This window comes from Anser brachyrhynchus (genome assembly GCF_964034855.1).
Source record: "Anser brachyrhynchus genome assembly, chromosome: 3".
Taxonomy (NCBI): domain Eukaryota; kingdom Metazoa; phylum Chordata; class Aves; order Anseriformes; family Anatidae; genus Anser; species Anser brachyrhynchus.
Genome location: NC_137696.1, coordinates 4,158,093 through 4,178,081, shown reverse-complemented (window position 1 = coordinate 4,178,081; position 19,989 = coordinate 4,158,093). Strand labels below are relative to the sequence as shown.

The 19,989-nt window shown below is 36.2% G+C and overlaps 1 protein-coding gene across 1 annotated transcript in view; it reads right to left on the bottom strand.

Moving 5' to 3' along the window:
- Positions 1 to 2,371: 2,371 nt before the first annotated feature.
- The window catches only part of ESF1 (ESF1 nucleolar pre-rRNA processing protein homolog), a 30,967-nt gene continuing 13,349 nt past the window's right edge, over positions 2,372 to 19,989 (bottom strand). The window contains exons 9-14 of the mRNA XM_080587146.1: positions 18,723 to 18,884; positions 11,057 to 11,178; positions 9,308 to 9,398; positions 4,851 to 4,921; positions 3,966 to 4,112; positions 2,372 to 3,386 (exon numbers count right to left, since the gene is read on the bottom strand). Coding sequence (XP_080443272.1) covers positions 3,090 to 3,386; positions 3,966 to 4,112; positions 4,851 to 4,921; positions 9,308 to 9,398; positions 11,057 to 11,178; positions 18,723 to 18,884 — 890 coding nt within the window. The 3' untranslated portion in view covers positions 2,372 to 3,089. The remainder of the gene's footprint in view (positions 3,387 to 3,965; positions 4,113 to 4,850; positions 4,922 to 9,307; positions 9,399 to 11,056; positions 11,179 to 18,722; positions 18,885 to 19,989) is intronic.

Genomic DNA, 19,989 nt, shown 5'->3' with positions numbered 1-19,989 from the left:
GGAAGGTCTGAGTGAAGGTAGAATTGCAGTGCAAAGCCATGAAGCTGTGCAGCACCACAGAGCGCGTGGGACACAGCCCAGGAGCATTTGCCCAGGAAGATGTGGCAACCAGCCTTTGGATGATGCGTGTCTTCAAGAATGGGACAGGAACAAGGTTTGCCAGTGCAGTCACTGGAGGCTAGAAACAAAGTTATTTAAAACTTGCATAGTCTCACAAGGCTGAAACACAAAGCTGGAACAGTGCTGAGTACACATTACTCATATGCTAATGAAGAGGATATAAAACAATAATGACCTTAAGTGACATTTATCGAGATTGAATTCAGAGCCCAGACAGAAATATTCCCATTTGTAACACTACATCAAGCACAGAAAAGATAAATAATACAACAGGCTTTTCTGACAACTTTTCTTGCTTTTTACAGAATGGTCCTGTGCATGTCAAGTTGCAGCCTTTTAAATGCAAGAAATTTATCTTTTCAAAGTATTTTATGAAAATGACTAATGAAAACTACTTTGCCAGAGCTACTACTTTTGTTGTTCTTACCACAGGTAGAAAACTAAGGTACAGGAATTCAACTCCTGATTTATAACAAGTGCAAAACAAACTAATTACTCTGGTAGTTTTAAAAACATGTAACAATTTCATAAGACTACTTTTAGAGAGACTAGTATTTCATCTTCTGTTTTTTAAATGTCACAACTTACTGTTATTTTTGGACACTACCAGAACAAGAACAAAAAGCCAACTATTGCTATTAATTGGAAATAACACATTTAATTTCTAGAAGGAAGGAAAAATAGAAAACATACATGGCTCTTCATCTTTGGTTGTCTGATCTCTCTCAATTTTCAAATAAATCACCTCTTGTTATTTCCACTCATACTAGATCTTTAAGTGTCTGGCTTAAACACAGCTCTAATGGCCGCCAACTTGGAGACAAGCTACTTTATACCAAACTTGCGTAAGTTACTAGAAAAATGAGTCCTGTCTCACTTCAACAGCCCCATTTTTTAATGATAATCATCATTGCTGCTGGTTACATGCCACTTACTGAAAAAAGAAAATCATAGTTTAAAGTTCAGTTTAGAACTCTGAGGTGCTATTTTAATGTTCTTAAAGGATGAGACGGTCAAAACCATTCTTTTTTCTTGTTTTTTTTTTTTTTGGCTTATACTGACAGGGGTAATGAATTGCAATGAATTCAAAAAGAGGCATGACCACTGTAAATTTAACTGCAGAATGAATACAGTCTTTTATGACAGAAGCTTGCTTCCTTATCCACACTATCAGATGCATATGCATACACTTTTATCACTTTTGTATGACATGTTTTCTTAGAATAGTAACCACTGACTCTTTGATTGAGACGCAGAAACACTTCCCTTAGGGGAAAATTCTGTTTCCCAAAGTATCTTTCTTCCCTTTGTTTGTAAACTCAAATCTTTCTGAATATTATTATGCTATTCTCTGCTGTACACCCATGCTCAGAAGCTTCTCTCTGTTTCCAGCAGGATTTCCTTGTTCACCATCACAGTCAGTCGGTTCCAAACTACCAAATGCGCTTGATCGGTCCTGTCGTATTGCTTCAAAGGCCAAGAAGTCACAGAAGCTAGATCAAAGTTATGCACAAAAGATACTGTATTATTTCATTACCTTTTTTCTGTTAGCTATTTGAAAATGAATCTGAAGATGTTCAGCTGGTGACAGAGAACAACACTTTTAGTGTTCTAGGTTTGCAAGTATTCTTCAGGCACACCAATACAAAGTACTCTTGGGAAAAAAAAAGTATCTCCATGTGTACTTGAATACTCTCTTACCATATTTTGTCCATTTTTGCTATTAGGTATACAGCCTCCTGTGCTAAATCTGACTCTAATCTCCTTCACGCATCAAGATATATTTATTTTATGTAAACACTAGTTCTGAGTATCTGAAGTTTCTAACCTCTACTTTAACAGTGCTTTGTTCAAATTAATATGACAACTTAAAAATTAACCATACTTCTTCGTGATTACAAATTACCTATCAGCTCCATGATCCTAATATTCTCAGTCTTTTTTGATACAATATTGTATTTCCACTACAGCTGATAAAGCAAACACTTCAAAAAACACCTTAAGACCAATTAATTGAAACACTCTAGGAAAGAACGCTATTTTCTACTTCCTGTATTTACCTTCCCTGCACTGTTGATACCTTCATCACTGACACCAATACTAACAGAGACCAACAGCAGGGTTTCTAAAATTGTATCACCCAGATCTGCTTTTGACTTTAAAAAAAAAAAAAAAAAAACACACTTGCAACGCTGTAAGACTTAGTATAAGAGGAACCATATTAACAGGAATGCAAAATTAGTAGGAGAAGTTTAATTTTAACACAGTTTTATTTAGGCACAGAAAAAGAAAACAGAGCTAAGTGCCCAAAAACTCCTTTGGGCAAGTTTTAAATGTTTATTTCTGATATATATTAAAGAAATTCTTCTAAATAGCAATTTTTTCCCATTAATTAGCCCTTACAAGATCCACAAACTCTTCAATTATTTGGAGTAGAAATTAATCAGGTAGCATATATGTAAACAATTAAATGTATACAATAGACCTGTATACAAAATTTCTTCAGTGTTTAGTTATATTACTACCTTTTTTAATCAGATGTTTATAGACTTCTGCAGAATTAAAAACATTAAGACTCATTGTCTCAGCTCTAAACCCAAAGCAGAAGTGTTTTTTGTGTTTTTTTCTTTTTTCTTTTTTAAATAAAACCATAATTATGGCTACTTTTTGTAGCCATCATCAGCACTTCTATTCAGAGACTGCATGATACGAACCAAATAGCTCCAAAACCATTAATTCCTTAGGTTTTCAACTAATTCCTTAGTTTTTCCAACAACACAGCTAAACAATTTGGGGGGCAGAAAGAAAGGGTTATCATTATTCTAGTTACTTCAAAACTTGTCACCAAAGTTAAGTGATTTTTTTGGAAATTTTAAGTGAACAGGAATTAGACCAGACTGTAGAAATGTCAACAGATGTTGTCAGAAGAACGTGGACAAAAGTAAAGTCTGAGTATAAATGAAGTTCGGTTATTTAATTTTCTGCTTTTTCCTTGCCTGAAACTGTTCCGTTTTGGTTTTGACTGACTTTATTAGCATTGATAAAGCAGGATCTGTAGATTTCTTTGCAACCTCTTTCTTTGCCATCTTGCTCTCCTGCTCCTTGTTTGCCTCCTTAAGACCTTGCTGCTTTTGTTCTCTTCGGCGAGCTTTCTCTTCTAAGATCTTCTCTACTGCTTTTGTCTTCTTGAAATTTGGATCTGAAGGATCCACATTAAATAAGGGGGAAGTAAACATAGCTTGGAACCTTGTATCAGCAACATTGACCTGAAGCAGAAAAAGAAAATTTATTTTAAGTAACCTTTACTCATATAGCAATGTTTCTAAGTACAACACTAGATGCTTATTGAGCATATGAAATGGTTCATCATTCCAGGAACTGCTCAAGTCACAAGTTTTCAGTGAGTATAGAGTAGACTACCAGAAGATCATACTAGTAAACCAGGTGAGTGAATACTTGTACAAATCCTGCATAAACCTCAATCAGCAAACCAAGGAAGAGTCTATAGTTGAGAACAATTGACCAGAATCAAAGACACAGTGGAAAATTATTAGAACAAAAGGTACCTGTGAGTATTTACTCAATGAGTTGTACAAGGTCTTATATATTGTCCTGTTACTTACACAAAGTTGGAATGTGTCCCCCCTTCAACCTCGTGTCAAAATATTTTTGTTTTCTAAAACAGCCTGTAAAACCCTAAAAAAGGTAGATATAACTGCTTCTCCTTCACCTAGAGCAAGGGAGAAGGATATGGAACCACTAATTTATCCCAAAAATAACTGATACCAACAATTAGCATCTAAGTTGTTCTAGTTAATCTTCAAAAATCAAGCATACAGCATTACCTGGAAGTCATCTTCTAATAACTCTTTCTTTTTCATTAAGAGTTTCTTTTTCTTCTTGCTCAAGTTCTGCTGTTCTACAATCTGCTTATAATTAAAATGCTTTCTGCCATCGTCCTCATCATCCATCATAAGTAGAGCCATTTCAGCCTGTTACAAAATAAGAGTTGATGTACGCAATGAAATGGAGTTTTCTATGAAAATATACAGCAACTACGTTAGTCAAGTCTGATTCTACATACGTATGAGTTGAAATAGGGTTGTTAAAACAGTATTATATCATGCATAACATTATTGCACCTCAAAATATTTAAAGAATGCAAGTTGATTTTTTTAATTAAAAAACTGCAGATACACATTTCAACTTTCTAACATGTACTAATAACCTAATTTGAGAATTGTATACCCTAACATCAAAAGAACAAGTATCATTTTCTACGGGTATTCAAATCACAAAATAATTGACATTCACAAACTTCATAAATGTAATAAATTCTGAGAATGAATAAAAAAACAAATAAGCAACAGCAAACAATTCAATCTTGAAGGTTAAAAGCCAATAGGACAAACATGCTGAGACAGCTTTAAAGCTAGAGATTAACCATCCAGTGTTGTTTCCATGCCCATTTACATTTTAGGGTTACTAAACTCTGTTGAGCTGACATTCAACTACAGTTCTCCAGAAAGATATTCTGGTATAATCTTCACGGACCATTTACCAGTTTCCTTGGGTGATTTGTTCCAAAAGCTCTCACTATTCCAATTATACAGCTTTATTCTATTGTTAGCCTAGGGGACTAATAGTTCCGCTCACAAACACATCTCCAAGTATTTGCAGAATTCAGGCAAGGCACCATCTGTAATTCTCAGTGTTTTAAGCCACTTTACCTTCTGCTTTTCAACTTCAGCTTCATCTTCTTCGTGGTCACTTTCAGCTGACTCTGCCTTCTTCTTTGAACCTAAGTGCAAAAATAGGCCATGCACACATTTATTCAAGCTTTTGCATGAGACCATGATGTACCTATCAATAGGACCTCAAAGTACACCTCATTTTCTTTCTTTCTTCAACATCAGATGCCGAAAACTGATGAAAAATTAGCTAGACTTAAAGCAATAAAAATCTACAGAATATTTGCATAATTCAAGGAGGAAACAATATTCAAATAGATTCTACTGTATTTTTTATAGAGCGGTAGAGAGGTATCACAACAGTGCAGGCAAGTATGGCAACTCCACTCCCACAGTATTTTAAATAGAAATTATTTTAGACTCCTAAGTCTTACTGAAATGTACTACAGTTCTCAAATTGTTCATTCTTTCTGCTTAGAGAACGTAGCAAATACTTTAGAATAAAAAGCAAATGTGCACCTCCTCTCTGTATCCAGAACACAAGCCTGCCAGCTGAGTAAGATAAAATATCAGTCAAACAAAAACCACATTTTTAGAATTTACTTGTAAGCCTAAAACACCCTATCTTGCCGTTAGGCATTAAGGTAAAAAAGACCTATTTTCATCCATGGGGATAAAAATATGATTGACTGTTCAGACTGAATATTCTTCAGATAAAGCTTTCTTATTCTTATACTTAATGTTAGATGCATAGTGCTAATTAGAGACAAAATGAGTAGTAACAGCATAAAGCGTGAGTCAAACATAACTTTTATGAACAGGTCTGTTTTCATGAATCCTATGAAATTCAATGTATTCTCCTTGGAACACCCGTAGAACTGGACCAAGAAGGAGCAGGAAAATAAGGTTTTGACCTGAAACACGTACTCTGACCTTTGAGCTTGGAATTTCATTCCCAGGCAATTTATTACAGTCCACTGGGGGTACTCTTAAGGAAGATTTTGGCTCCATTTTGTTAAGCCAGATTTGTAGTCAGACTAGAAATATAATCACGCCAGAAAAATGTCAAGTTATATCACTAAGTATACTCTGGAACAGGATGCATTTCTTGAAGAACATTTTTTCCTCCCTTGACTACTCTCTTGACTATTTCTAAACAGATTCCAAGCTTGAAATGGATTTCTAGAAGAAACTACTACCACCAGAAAAAATTAACTATCCAGATGCACAGTGTCATCAGCTCACAAGCTGAATTGTTGTTCTAGCAGTTCCAAAAAGTGTGCAGGAAAATCAGATTCAGATATAATATTGTTACCTAATTTAAACAATTTATTTTAATGTATGAAGGGAAGAAATACCTGTCTTATGTAAGGTTTCAACAACTTGGAAGTCTTCTCTGTCTTTCCAGAACTGACTAAACTAGAGCAAAGTAAACAGAGCACCAGATATGCAAACTGATGACAATTATTCTGGAAGTTAAATCTAAGCCTCTTATAGCCTTTCTTCCTACACCTCTAAGAAGTGCCCTCATAATATCTTCCCGCATCTTTTACTGTGTGAAGAACCACTAAAGCAAAGACAGCTTATGCTTCAGTCTTCAAAGACTCATGTTGCTGTAGATTGGGGTGGAATCAGGAGACAGTATCAAACTAAGCTTTTTTGCATAGAGGAAGGAGGTAGAATAAAAATAAAACTAAAATCCATTAATTTCTTGCTGTGATCTTTTGCAGCTAAAGTTGAAATCTCTCTCAGCACTAAAACTATTGCATCGCAGTGAAATCAGTTTGGTTTCATAATTCACAGAAGTGCCATTTTCTTTCTGTTTAACATAGTCCTGACATAGTCCATCTACCCACATACCCATCTTCTTTTGCACATACATCACACAATATCCTGAGTTGGAAACTACCACGTTAATAAGCAATTACACCGTTCAGCTATTCACTTCCCTGAAACAAGGCTGAAACAAGAAAAATAACAACATTTAGTTTCAGGTGAGCCCACAAAAACAGACAGACTAAGACTGAAATTGGCCAAGCCAAATGAAAGATTTACAACACTTTTTTCCAGCAATACATGCATTCATATAAATCAAAAGTGATAAGTGCTTTTTCTTTCCCTTGACAATACCAAACAGAATCAAGCTTCTGAAATACAAACAAACATCGAGGCTCATATAGCTACAGTACTTCACAGAACTAAGACAAATCTGACAAACACACTTGAGTAGACTTTACATAACTTCCAGTTTTCCTTTTCATAGCACTGGTGCTTAAACAGAATATGAAAAACTGAGGCTCTGTGTCTAATACCTCCTTACAGTCTTGCTTCCCTTAAACTACCCCACCTCATCAAAAATGAACTTATGCAAAACCCTTGCACATTACAATCAAGAAGTCAAACCACTATGGGAGCAAATATACCACTGCAAAGCACTAACAGCACTATTGTATCTTCAGTTTTGCTCTGGTCCACCTGAGTCTGTAAATATATTGTGTAATATACTTTTCCAGTATAATTTAATATCATATGACAGGCAGTTTAAGGGAGCAATTTCCATCTTTCAGGGGAATTGTGGAAGGCTTATGAAAAGTTACGATCATTCAACTTAATACTGCCTGTACCCTAGATATGAAACTGTCACAGATAAAGCCTAGTCCAGAGAAGATTTTAACTCATTTTCCCCAACCAGGTAAGCAAGCTGTGCTTAAAGAGAACCCCAGCTGTGAGACAGAGACCTTTCTTAGGGAACTTGGGTAAAGCCTGACAAAGTTGGGGTGTATAACAATAACTAAAATGTCAGTTGGCTTGTAGTCAACCACTGTATTCTCCCTTTAAAACTTCTCCAGGGTTAGCCACATTGTTTTTCCCCCCAGTAGATTATCAATAATCTTGCAGACATAAGTTTCACTTGCATAACCTTTATGTCTGTTTTGATATCCCCAAAGGCTCCATGCAGAGTAAAATCTATTCTCCCTATTATGGATGAGAAGTTTTAATCATCAGAGACAATCATTCTCTGCTGAGTCCCTCCACAACACGAAGAACTTCTTACATAATGCAGAAAAACATGTTCAGAGATCTTGCATACCAATATTTGATGTTTCAGTGTTGTATGAGAACATCCACATACTCTTGCTATTAAAAAAATTTTAAAAAGGTGTTGGAAGAAATGGCATCTTTCCAACAAGTTCTGAAACCTAGCCTACACACAACTCATCACAGAAGTCTGGCAGAAAACAGCACTGCATTACACCTTCCTTAAATTAAGCTGATACTTTCTGTGAAACATAAATACAACTCACTGTTTTGTACTTCAGACTACTAAGACATTCACATAAACTCATTAAGAAATTCAAAAACAAAAGCTGGACTTTATTTACTTTCTCCTAACACAAACTTCTAACCATCAGGGCATAAGCCTATGGTGTTTGGTGTCAAATTAGAAGTAGTTTACTTCTGAGTTGTGGTATTTGTAAATCTGTTGCTAATACCTCATCCCCTCAACCCTCTTAATATGCAATCGTATGAATCAGTCCTAGGCTTTGGCTCCCCAGAGCCTTCAACTTGCACTTCTTGATTACCCTCAACTTAAAATTTTAGCCACCAAAGTCATCCTTGGAATAAATTTGTCGTCACAGCAAGAGCTAACTTAAACACCAGACCAAAAACTTGTGAAAGCAGTATCCCAAAAATCTGAACTGGACAAGTTAATTCCCAAAATACTACACTTCAAAATATCTTACTATTGTCCTTGTGCCCATATAATAATGCTAAAAAAAATTCCTAGACTAAAACACACATGGGAATTCTGCTACCTATTTAGCATTAGATCATTACAATTCTGAAAGCCTGAACAGTTCTCCATTTTCTATTAAGAAAGGCTACATATATTAAAGACTTATTTTCAGAGAAATAATTAATATATTTTCATAGTGTAGATAACTCTTTAAGCTGTCCACAAATAAAAAATCATGTATGTGTCCAGTTTATTATTTCAGCATTTGGTTTTCTAAGCAGCCAGAGTACACAAGTAAAAACATACATCAGACTGAGAGAAAACAAAATTACTTTCTTATGAAAGACAGACTTTTATTTTTTTAACATGTCAAATGTTTCTGTCATTTACATAACTAACCCAACCATCAAAGGGACCATATAATCTGTCTGGAAAACGCTTCCAAGGCAACCAAGTTTTTTTCCTCTAGAATTTTTAGGGGAGTAGATGGTTCGCTTGTTCTCAACAGCCATCCCCAGTAATTGGCTAAGTAACAGTCTCTGATTATAACTGGGTGAAATTTCGCATTTCCATTACATATATTACAGTATGCATCATTTTATCACGAATCCTGCCTGCAATTATAGGCAAATGACACCTACTTTTTTCCATTCTGAACATGCCATCTCTGCATTTAGACTAGCCTTTGTTTCTAAAGCTCGTTATTTAAAGAAAGAGCACACTTATCCCAGAAAAGAAGTTACGTGTCTTGACTCACCTGTTTTTCCAAGTTCTTCAGCAAAATATGGATCATTGAGATCAACATCAGATGGAATTTCATCTTCACTCAATTCTTTCTCAGCAGTAGCCTGTAACAAAGCAGAAACATTATTTCAATTAGCATACAAACTACAAGTTTCACTGGAATTAAATGTTCCTTCTGTCAGAAACTATGAACGTGAAAACCAAAGTATTGCATGCTAAACCATCATGAAACTAGAACCCACTAGAAATCGCTAGTTAAGAACAATCAATTTAAAATCTGTATTATAGATTGCAAGCTTTCTTTTATTTACCTAAAAAAGGGCAACTTCCGTTTTCCAAGGAACTCTTTGAGCTTACCCACAGATTGTAATGCAGTAGCTAATCATACCAACAAATACATGCATAGCCTGTAGTTCTGGGTACACAGTTGTTAACCTGATTGCTCTTAACTCCTACCAAGAAAAAATTAAATCCTTACTACCTCAAGCATCATACTGTTCTGTTCTTCACTACTTCACAAGTGCTATTAAAAAAAAACAACTTGTCACGTTCTTCAAGTGAAAACTCCTCCTACCCAGGAAGTCATAGAATCAAAAATCATGATGGTACTCTAGGAAAGTGTAATTCCATTACTTGCTCTATTCACATGCTCTTTGCCGGACACCGCTTCTGACAGAATACAGCATGCAAAAAAAAAAAAAAAAAACATACATGCATCTGACGTGGCATCAAGGCATTGTTGCATCCTTATGCTCCACAAAAACTCTGCCTTGGGGAAAAGCTAGAGTAAGGGGCTTCACTTTATGCTTCAAAAAATCGAAAGGGACAAATTTGGATTTAGAAGAGCACTTTCTATTACTGGAAGAATTCAGTGATACACCTCACCACCTAATTTATCAGGCCAAACAAGAGAGTATTACATTACCAAAAGTTGCTCTACTACCTAACAGTGCAACTTAATTCAGAGCACTTATCTTCTGTAAGATTGAAGAAGTTATTCATGAAATGCCAGTTAAAACTGAACTAGAATGGACAAGGTACCTCTAGTTATGGATTACACTTACAAACATTATTCTGCAACATGAACCGTATTCAGAGTAATTCAGATTACACAGAAGCTAGATTCTATATACTGCATGCTTTTTTTCCTAGTATACAAGCAAACGTTTCATTTATCTGCCTATTCCTGCACGTCTCTGCCACAGGAGTCAGTTACTTCACAATTACCTTCTGTGTGTGGGAAGATGAATCAACAGCAATTTTTGCATTTTTATAAGACAACTTTGCTATTCATACACAAAAATATTTACTAAATTTGCTTTTGTAGTTCAAAAGTTGAATGATTCTTCATAGCTATTAGTTCTTTGCTGCTACAGCTCTGACAAGAGTCTGTATTATTCTAGGTCTGTAAGGTTCAAAACTACAGCTATCATGCATTCCAACTTTGCACCAAAAGCATACCATAGCAAAAAGACCCTTCCTAATACATTCGGAAGATGCACAACTTCAAAAACAAACAGATAAATGACTTTTTTTTTGTAAGAGCATTATATATGATCAGTATTACTCTGAACATCCTTTAGCTCTGTAGATCTGATTAGCATTAAGGCTTTCTGAATGAGCAACCAGTGCACATTTGAGCCATAAAACAATACTGCACTCCTGCCATAAAACAACCCCCCCCTCCCCTTTAACTAAAACTAGAACAGCAACTTGAGAAAAGGAAAGAGTAACTCCTTCTGCAACTCAGACAAGACATTACCTTTCTCTTCTTTTTAAGGTTTCGTTTTTCTTTCTTCTTCTCTAGGTATTTTTGCCATGGAGTTAGGTTATCCTTTCCTTCCAACCTATTTTTGACCATTTCTTCAGCATTTTCTTTGAGGCCTAGTAAAAAAAAAAAAAAAGGAAGTTAAAGAAATGGGATCAATTTGAACTTTTTTTTTTTTAAAAAATCAACTGCTTTTCTTTTGCAAAGGAAAAACCTAGTTTTTCTTCCACAAGTCCATGAGAACAATATAAGTATCGCTTGGAGCAACATCTCGGTAAATATGATCAGTTTACAGGTTGTGTTTTTCCAAATAAAACATTTATCCAGTAACAATTCATACAGGAGTGAGATGAAGAGGTTGCGTATGCAATATTTTATTCCCAACATCTTTACTGTTCCTCAAAAATGTCACCTGTCCAGACAGTAGACTGCATAGTCTACAAAGTCTACCACTTTAAGGCTGAGAGTAACATAATAATGCAGTAATAACACAGCACCCTTAAATTTAATGTACCTTACTATTATTAGTTAAGCTTCACAAAAACACTTCGAATCCAGTCCAGTCATTCCCACTTTTTGTCCATGGGAAAACAAAGATTGAGTTGACAAAGATTCTGAAATGTTAAATCACTATACGGCCATATCACAGCTGGCTTGAACCTGTAGCTGGTGCTCTCTGTTTCCTGTTTCACCCAGAAATATTTGATGGTTGTTGCTATATCAGTATGACCCACTGACATAAAACAAGTAATTTCTTGCATTATGTACTAATACCACAAGTTGATATGTACTAAGTCATACGAGGCAAGATGTTTTCAAGTAATCTAGTCTTAATTCTGTTGTACCCCTCAGGATAACAGAACAAATATGAAAACCTGTATCTTGGGTTTAATTCCAAGTAACAAAGGAGAAGAGGGAAGCATATTCGAGCATTGCAAAGGTTAGGATTTTTCAGTTGTTTAAGTGATACAGAAAAGGAAGATCTTTCTCAACTTGGATTGCTGTTTCCTACTTTTTATTTTGCCCAAGATACTTCAAATAGAAAACTGCACCTTGTTAAATACGAAAAATAAAAACAAAAAACACGGCATTGTCTCTTGTATGTAAATTCACAGAGAACAAAATGTTTTCTAATCCACAAAAGCAGAAATAAGTAATATTATGAAATCCTGATCAAGTATTATGCATACATTGCACAATCTACCTAATAGCTCTTAACTAAGAAGTCTGTTTTCCTGTTAACAGGTATAAGTTTTATTTCACAAAACTCTTTTTAAAGCTACATAGTACCAGTCTGCTTTAATGACAAAAGCTATCCTAAATTAAGAAATAGTAAACCTCCTGTACGACAGGAAAGCTAGATTCAGATTCAATGCTTAGGGTAAATTACAAAATGTTTTTTTAAAAAATAAGCTAACATTGAAAAGAGATTAAGGGACTTAATTTAAAAGATTATAGACTGCTTGAAAGAGATCAGTCTGAAACAACAGAAAAACATTTAAAAGAATGTTCTGTGTTATCACCGGGTACCATTTCAAGCTGTAATAACTCAAATGAAACAATACCAGCTGTCATTGTGTCGAGGCTGAGCACCTGAATTTGCACAATTACGTCCTAAACTTTATTTCAGCTCTCTTGTCAATATGCATTGATAAAGCTTCTCATCACGTGATCACATTTTACCTTTGCCCAATCTTAACCCTGTTTGATATACAGGTAATTAACATGTCACTCCTCAATATTTTGTCACTGTACAACTTATAGCTATGTTACTGAACATACTAGCGTATGGTCAAATTACCAAAAAGAATTGAACTCTACTCTAGAAACAGAATGGAGCCTTCTACAACGTCCATCATCACAGTATTCAATAGTGCAAAAACGTCACCCTAAAAAAGGAATCCACTAGCCACAGTGTCCCCATTTTACAGCTGCCTTTACAGTCAGGATAAACACTGACTTTGATGGGCACCCACAAAAAGAAAACCTCATGATGGAAAGAGATTAAACAACTTGCCTTGCAACACACTAGAGCAGAATTCAGTGGCAAAAAGGCAGAATCCACTTCTGTGAAAGGAGGTAGTAGCCCGAGCAATGAAGGATTTGCTCCTACTTGCAAGTCCTTCATTCATTCACTACACGCATTTTTTTTTATTTTTTTTTTTTTAAGAAAAGCCTTCTCTAACAAAAGAGTCCGATGTTCTGTAATTAACATCCTCCTTTTGGACATGACTGTTAGATCTCGGGGCATGTAGTGCTCCATTTCTCATACTAGCCATTTCTCCATAGTAGCTCCATACATAGCTCCATTTCTCATACTAGCTTTATCGCTCAAATCATATATGGACCTCTCCAGGTGTCCTAGACTGTATTTTCTCCCAGCTCCCAGGTTTCTCATTTGACCCTTGTCTGCTCCTCATCAACCCTTCCAGCTCTTCTCAGTAAGAAGGAACTGAAAACAGATGGCATAATGGCAAAAAAAAATTAACGAGCAGCCTTCATGGACAGCCCTACCTGTCCCTAGAAAAGCAGGCACAACATTTTTCCAACAAACTGCAAACACTAATTTCTCTTCTTGCACTTGCCTGCTCTCCAAAAATAATTCCAAGGCTAGAAAGCTAGTTACAGCATGTCTGAAACATGAAGTGTGGACAAGGTCTAAAAATGTATTAAACCATGCTTTATAGGAAGAAAAGAAGGAAGAAAGAAACACCACGTAAAACAGCCTTCTAATATGCTAGAAAGAAGCCAGAATTAACAGTAAGTGGCAAGCCAGTGCCGCCACAGAAACTGGTTACTAAACCAGCAAACAAATACAAAGCCACAAAAAAGTAAAGGAAAGTGTGCTGTACAGGTTCACCAAAAATGTGCCACTAAGAAACCCTCATAAAACCAGGGCTGTAATTTAGTTACTTCCAACAATACATGTTTTTGTCTCTGAAGTCTAGGAAACGGCAGTCATATGTTTCCTAGAAGCTGAACTACTACTACTTGGGATTATTTTTCAGTAGGTTTTGGAGAAAAAAAAAAGTTACTGGTCAGGTAGCAACCTTGCAGATTCTCTCTAAAGACTGGATTAAGAAACGTATCACATCTCCAGAAGGGGGGGGTGGGGGGGTGGGGATTAAAAAAAATCTCAGAGGAGGTTACAAGATTTCTGATTTATTTGCCTAGAACATGGCATCATTTGATCCATCTGGCACAGAAGGACTTGGAAGAAAATGCAACCCTTTCTTGTGGTATTTGGCAATCTCATGAAAGGCCTTAAAAGTTTCTCCACAGATCAGAATGGCTTACAAACTACTGTCCAGACCGCTTCCCGAGAATAAGAGTGTATTTAAGTGGTCAAAAGACTTTTGAGTGCAGAACTGGAAAGAAATCATCTGCTTTAGGTAGACTTATTAACTGGCCATAGAACAAGTTAAATTAATTCGTATCTGCTCCTCACCCTTTCTATTTTTAGATAACTGAATCACTAGTCATATTTAATCTTTACAAATAAGGGCCATGAAAAGAAGGTGTAAAGGTAATATATATTAGCATGCAACTAAATCATACTTGAACTAGGGGATTAGAAGTGTGAGACACCATACCACATTACCAGCTAAAGTATTGCTTCTCACACTGCTGAACACTGAGGGAAGAAGGCCGAGACAGAAATTTTGCTTCTCTAAACAGCTGAAAAACTTTAGGCAATTTAACTGCTTGCAATTGTCACAGTTATTAAAAGCTAGAGAGATGCTTCTCAGTAAATCTAAATGAGTAAATTCATCTTACGTGTAATACCTTACCTACCCGCCCCCCCCCCCAAAATAACAGAACAGATACACACACCTTGTTGCAGTTAGATCAAAGGAATGGCCAGCAGAAATATTCTGATAACATCACAATTTGTTTGCCACAAATATCACACAACTTGAGTCGAGACAGTTTTCCTAACACAGAACAACTCCCTTAAAAAAAAAAAACACACACCAAAAACCCCTTAGATGCTAAAATGTCAAGTGTGAAGAACCACAGCACTGAGTGCATGCTTCTTTGTGCTGCATGTGGTAGGACTGCTTATTGTTTCCTCTAGCTGAAGCAGCGATCTAGATTGAGACAAATTTTGATTCAGTTCTGTCATTTTCTTGCCCCACATAATCTGTAACAACATACAGTTGGGGTCCACTATGCACTTTACAGGGATCTGACTGCCTGCTGGTCTACTTCTGATGAAAACAAATTTCAAAGTTTCCTTTAAGCTCAGCTAAATATTTACATCTCATTCTTCCCAAAGGAAGAACTTAAGTCCAATAAAAAAGCTGTATGAGAAACTGGCTGAATATCATCAAGAACAGCGATTGTGGTCTTTTCCCTCTTCACCTTCTAAGGAGAGTTTTGGGAGCTGGATAAGAATGCATAGTAATTGTTGCTCAAATCAGCTATGATTAAGAAAACAGATGGATGCTTAAATATAACATTGATTTTGTGCCTAAAAGAAACAGACCAAAGAAAGTTGGAACTACATCTAATTTGTTTTTGCTGGCGCTGTGGTTTATTAAAACTATTATGATTCAAGAATAACTGAATCATTCACAAAGTATGCTTTCTATAACCATGTGTAAATATTTGTGCCAAAACTCAAATTTTTAAATTAATTCAGATCTGCCTTTCAATTGAAAAAAGTCCTAGATTTAACTGTTGTAGCTCTCTCTATATTAAATATTTGGGCAGGAAAATGACCTTGCAGTAAGTCCATCAGATTGAGGCAGGAGTTTGATAATAAAAGCATTTCAAGACAAAAGTTGGTTCTAAAAGACTTAAGGAGTCTTAAGAGATGATAACAAACTATTTTTAAATTCCCAGAATACTCCAAATGGAACATAATTAATTCTTTGAGAATTTAAATATGCACATTTGTTCAAGGAAAGGGTAATAACTAACATACTTCTCTCCCATAAGAAATCATAGCCTCAATTGTGCATATTTGCCAGAGCAACAAACTACTGTTCAGCATGCAGCGACTGCATTTCACTCTCAGAGCTGCCCCCCTTCAGGTGTGCAGGACCTTCTCTCCAAATGCTGTCTGAAGTCTACAAAGGCTACACGTTGCCACATATTAGACCTGTAAACAAAGTTAAGACGCTCTTCTTTGCTTTTAACACTTATTTCAGAAAGAAGCCATCCACTTGATGAAAAATAAAAAAAGGGAGGTAGGACACAAATAGGATTTTAAAAGCAGTCTGACAGACTCAAGAGTTGGTAGGCAAGGGAGCTGAGTACCAATATCACAAACTGAATTCAGGTTTCCAAAGCCTGAATGCTCTTGTACTATGAAATAAAGAAATAAACTACTAACCTCCACGAGGTCAGTCAATACCATTACTAGCTACTAGCCCTTAGAATACAGCCAGCACCATCAGTTTTACCCATAGTTTTCAGAGTTTCACTAAAAAAGGCAAGTGAACGCTTTCACGATATCCAGAAACTCTGATCTTGGAAAATACTCTAGAAAGAGTAAGAAATGAAGAAAAAGCTAACACATGCTGTAAAATCAAAGTTGCAAAACTGTCATCAAACACTATGAATTACTAATGTAAGCTTCATTGTGCACACATGCGTGCTTAACCCATCATGATACAAACCCATCTATAACAGCACCCAGGCATCCTACTGACTCTAGACAAGGCCATATTTACCAGGGTGCATCTTTGCTGTTTGGTTGGTTTGATTTTACAAAGCATGTGGCCTGACGGAATGGCAGGAAGGATGAGGAATGTTGAGTGTTACCACTGCTCCTTTCCATCCCTTATTCTAGGGAGAGGAGAGTATAGAAATAGTCCTAGGAGCTCCACAAGGTGCAGTAATGAAGGAGTTGGACTACATGAGGTACAGAACAAAGTCAATTTTCTGAAGTCCAGTTCACTAAAAAAGAAACACGGGAGCCACTCTATTGGGGAATTTGATTCCATCTGTACTATCGTTCCCAAACATCAATATAAATTTTCTTGTAACATTCAAGGTGCAGTTTATGAAGCTACGCCCTTCAGCAAACTTGTTGCTCTTTCTGTGCCACTAAGTTTCCTTCAGTCTATTTTCATTTCCTACAATGGATGGTTTGCTCTAGATCCCTAACTTTGTCACCATCTTAGGTTGCTTAAAAAATAAATAAAAATAAAAAACTTAAGTTTACCTATGCGTGAAAACTCAGCTGCCTTGAATGCTCAGTGATACAATCAAATAAAAGATAATAACCAAGCAACTTCAGAAATGCAAATACTGACACACTGTGGACAGATGAAGTAAAACATCCACATAGCCGTGTCAGTAAGCACTTGTCCCATAAAGCACGTTATATCTTTCTCTAAAGAGTTCTGGGAGAACACTGGCCAGAAATTATTGGAATTATATAAGCACAGCTGAAGCTCACAACTATTCTAATGCCAGTGCTTACTTACAAATACAGGCCTTATCAAGAACTAGCCCTGACATGTTCAATTGATTTCAGTGAGTTGGCACACACCAGAACAAGATGTTAAAAGGGAACATACATACTCAACACAAGTTACCCACGTGAATTCAAAGTAACAATAGTGCAAGTCAGATATGCACTTCGAGATGGAATTAACACATCAGTTGGGACGGGGATGAGTTCTAGCATGGCTCTGGTCTCATATGTACAGTAACAGATCAGATCGTGTCCTTGTATAGACTGCAGTCCTACATGTACTGCGCCAATACAACAACTGCTGCCCCTAGAAGGGGCATGTTACCCTTTTGTAGTCTTTGGACCACATAATTCAACCCTCTGAGCCTTCACCAAATGCTGGACTCTTTAACTCAGCAGTATAGATTCACTTCCTTTTTTTCCAGAGCAGCTCTGCCATTTTAGCAAATGAAATTAACTTGCAAATAAATCTATCAAGTTCCAGGGCTGGTACATGCTGTCAGAATGAGCTTGGGGCCAGGATGAAGGAGGAAAGGCTACAGAGAAAACTGTCCCTTTTTTGGATGTAGTGTCTTGTTCAACTGGCTCATTACTTCTCATGGAAGGAACACACTCATAAACAAAACCGAAGTCAGTCTCAATGTGTTTTCATTCCAAAGGAAAAGAACAGATAATAGTTTTCAGACCTCAAAAAGAGGTCTGCTGGGATGGTATACGGTAAAGTTATCTATACATCACTAAGTATCTCCCAAGCTTGCTTTACTGGTAGCTTTCCTTCCCACAGAGCTGTCTCACTGGAAGATCAGACTTCTCCCTTTTGTTCCCCCAAACCTTTTGCATTACGCAAGCAAGATTTCAAAACCACTCTCCTCCAATTTCATGCTATGTTTCCAAATCATACTGTGTTTCATTTTTAGAAGTGTACGTATGTTTTATGACTCTATGGCAAACATGAATTCTATTCAAGTAAAATCTATAAAGCGATGAATGAAAAAGCAAGCACAAGAAAAACTGGCAAGTAAATAAGCTACACAAAGAATCTTACAGCTGAGAAACCGAGTTCAGTCATTATTTCTTCTATTTCCTCCATTGTGTTCCATCTGGATTTCAATTTATGGGAAAAAGGTCAGTTTCTACTACTATAAATCGTACACCTTACATTGTATCCCCATTAAACAGGCCAATACTGCATACTGCCCAAGTCAGTAAAAGAAAAAAGTTAAAGCCTACCTGGAACCCATTTAATTTCCATTTCTATATCCTTTTCCTCTTGCTTTTTCTCTTTTTCTTGGATACTTCGCAGAAGTTCTCTGTACTTGGCAATTTGTTCCTCATCATCTTTTTGGCTTTTCCTGGGTTTGTCATCTTCCATTTCATGAGCTACATCATCGCCTAGAAAGACAAAAGAAAAGCTATGAAAGACAACCTCAAAGTGATCCATTTATGTTCAAGGAACACACCTAAGGAACATTAAATCATTTATAACAAAATAAAGTATTTTCATATATTATTCCCAGAAAAAGTAACCAGTTCTAGAACTCCCCTACTTCACAAAAGAAATACAAATATCTGAAAAGGCAAAGAATATTTGTCCAACAAAGGAAACCACTGATAGAACATAGCATCCATTACTGCTTCTTACAACTCTTGGAGTCCCTAATGTCCCTGGCAACACAGTAATAAAATCTAAAAACCTAAACCTAAAAAAAAGTTGTGTACAGCATCTTGAAATTTTAAGAAATTACTCAAGCCTTTATCTTCAGTGACATGTTGAATTAATAAATAAAGCAAGATGGAAGCAGTTTTGGCTATTTTTGCTAAGGAAAACACAATTACAATGTGACCTGCAATAAGCTTTCAAGAAGCATTTCAAAGACAACAGGCTTTTTAAGCTTTAAAGATGCTGCAGCTCCTTGAACAGTAGAAATCTAGCTTTGGGGCTCCTTTTCTTTCTTTTTCTGATCCTGTTGTTCTTTTACATCCCATAACCTTAAGATGCTTGTTGTTGGCTGTGATTGGAAGTTTTGACTGCTCAATTAACTGCAGCTGCTTTTCCACTTTCCTCATCAGTAGCAGAAAACTCTTAAGACAAAAGCATCTGCTCATGCAGCAAGCAAAAATGCATTCAGCTCTTAAAGTAAGAAAAATAAGCGACTGTTGCTTTTTTTTTTTTTTCCTGATATCATAAGAAATGATAAGCAAAGCTATTCTGGATGGGAACTGAAGAGATCCTTTGGCTAAGAAAGGCTCCCTTGAAACTGGGTAACGAAGGGGTGATTCATTTTTATTATGACCAGTTTTTGCTAATTTTGCCAGGAGAAATTTAAGTGGTGACACATTGTCATACTTTCCAATTTTGATAAAAGATGAATTTCTTTTGTCAAAACCAATAGCTTTAAAATAAGCATTAACATTTCCTTCAAAAAACTCTTAAGAGCTTTTTCATTCTATAAGCAAATAAAGAACATTTGTCAACAGCTGCAAGAAAGGAAAATTA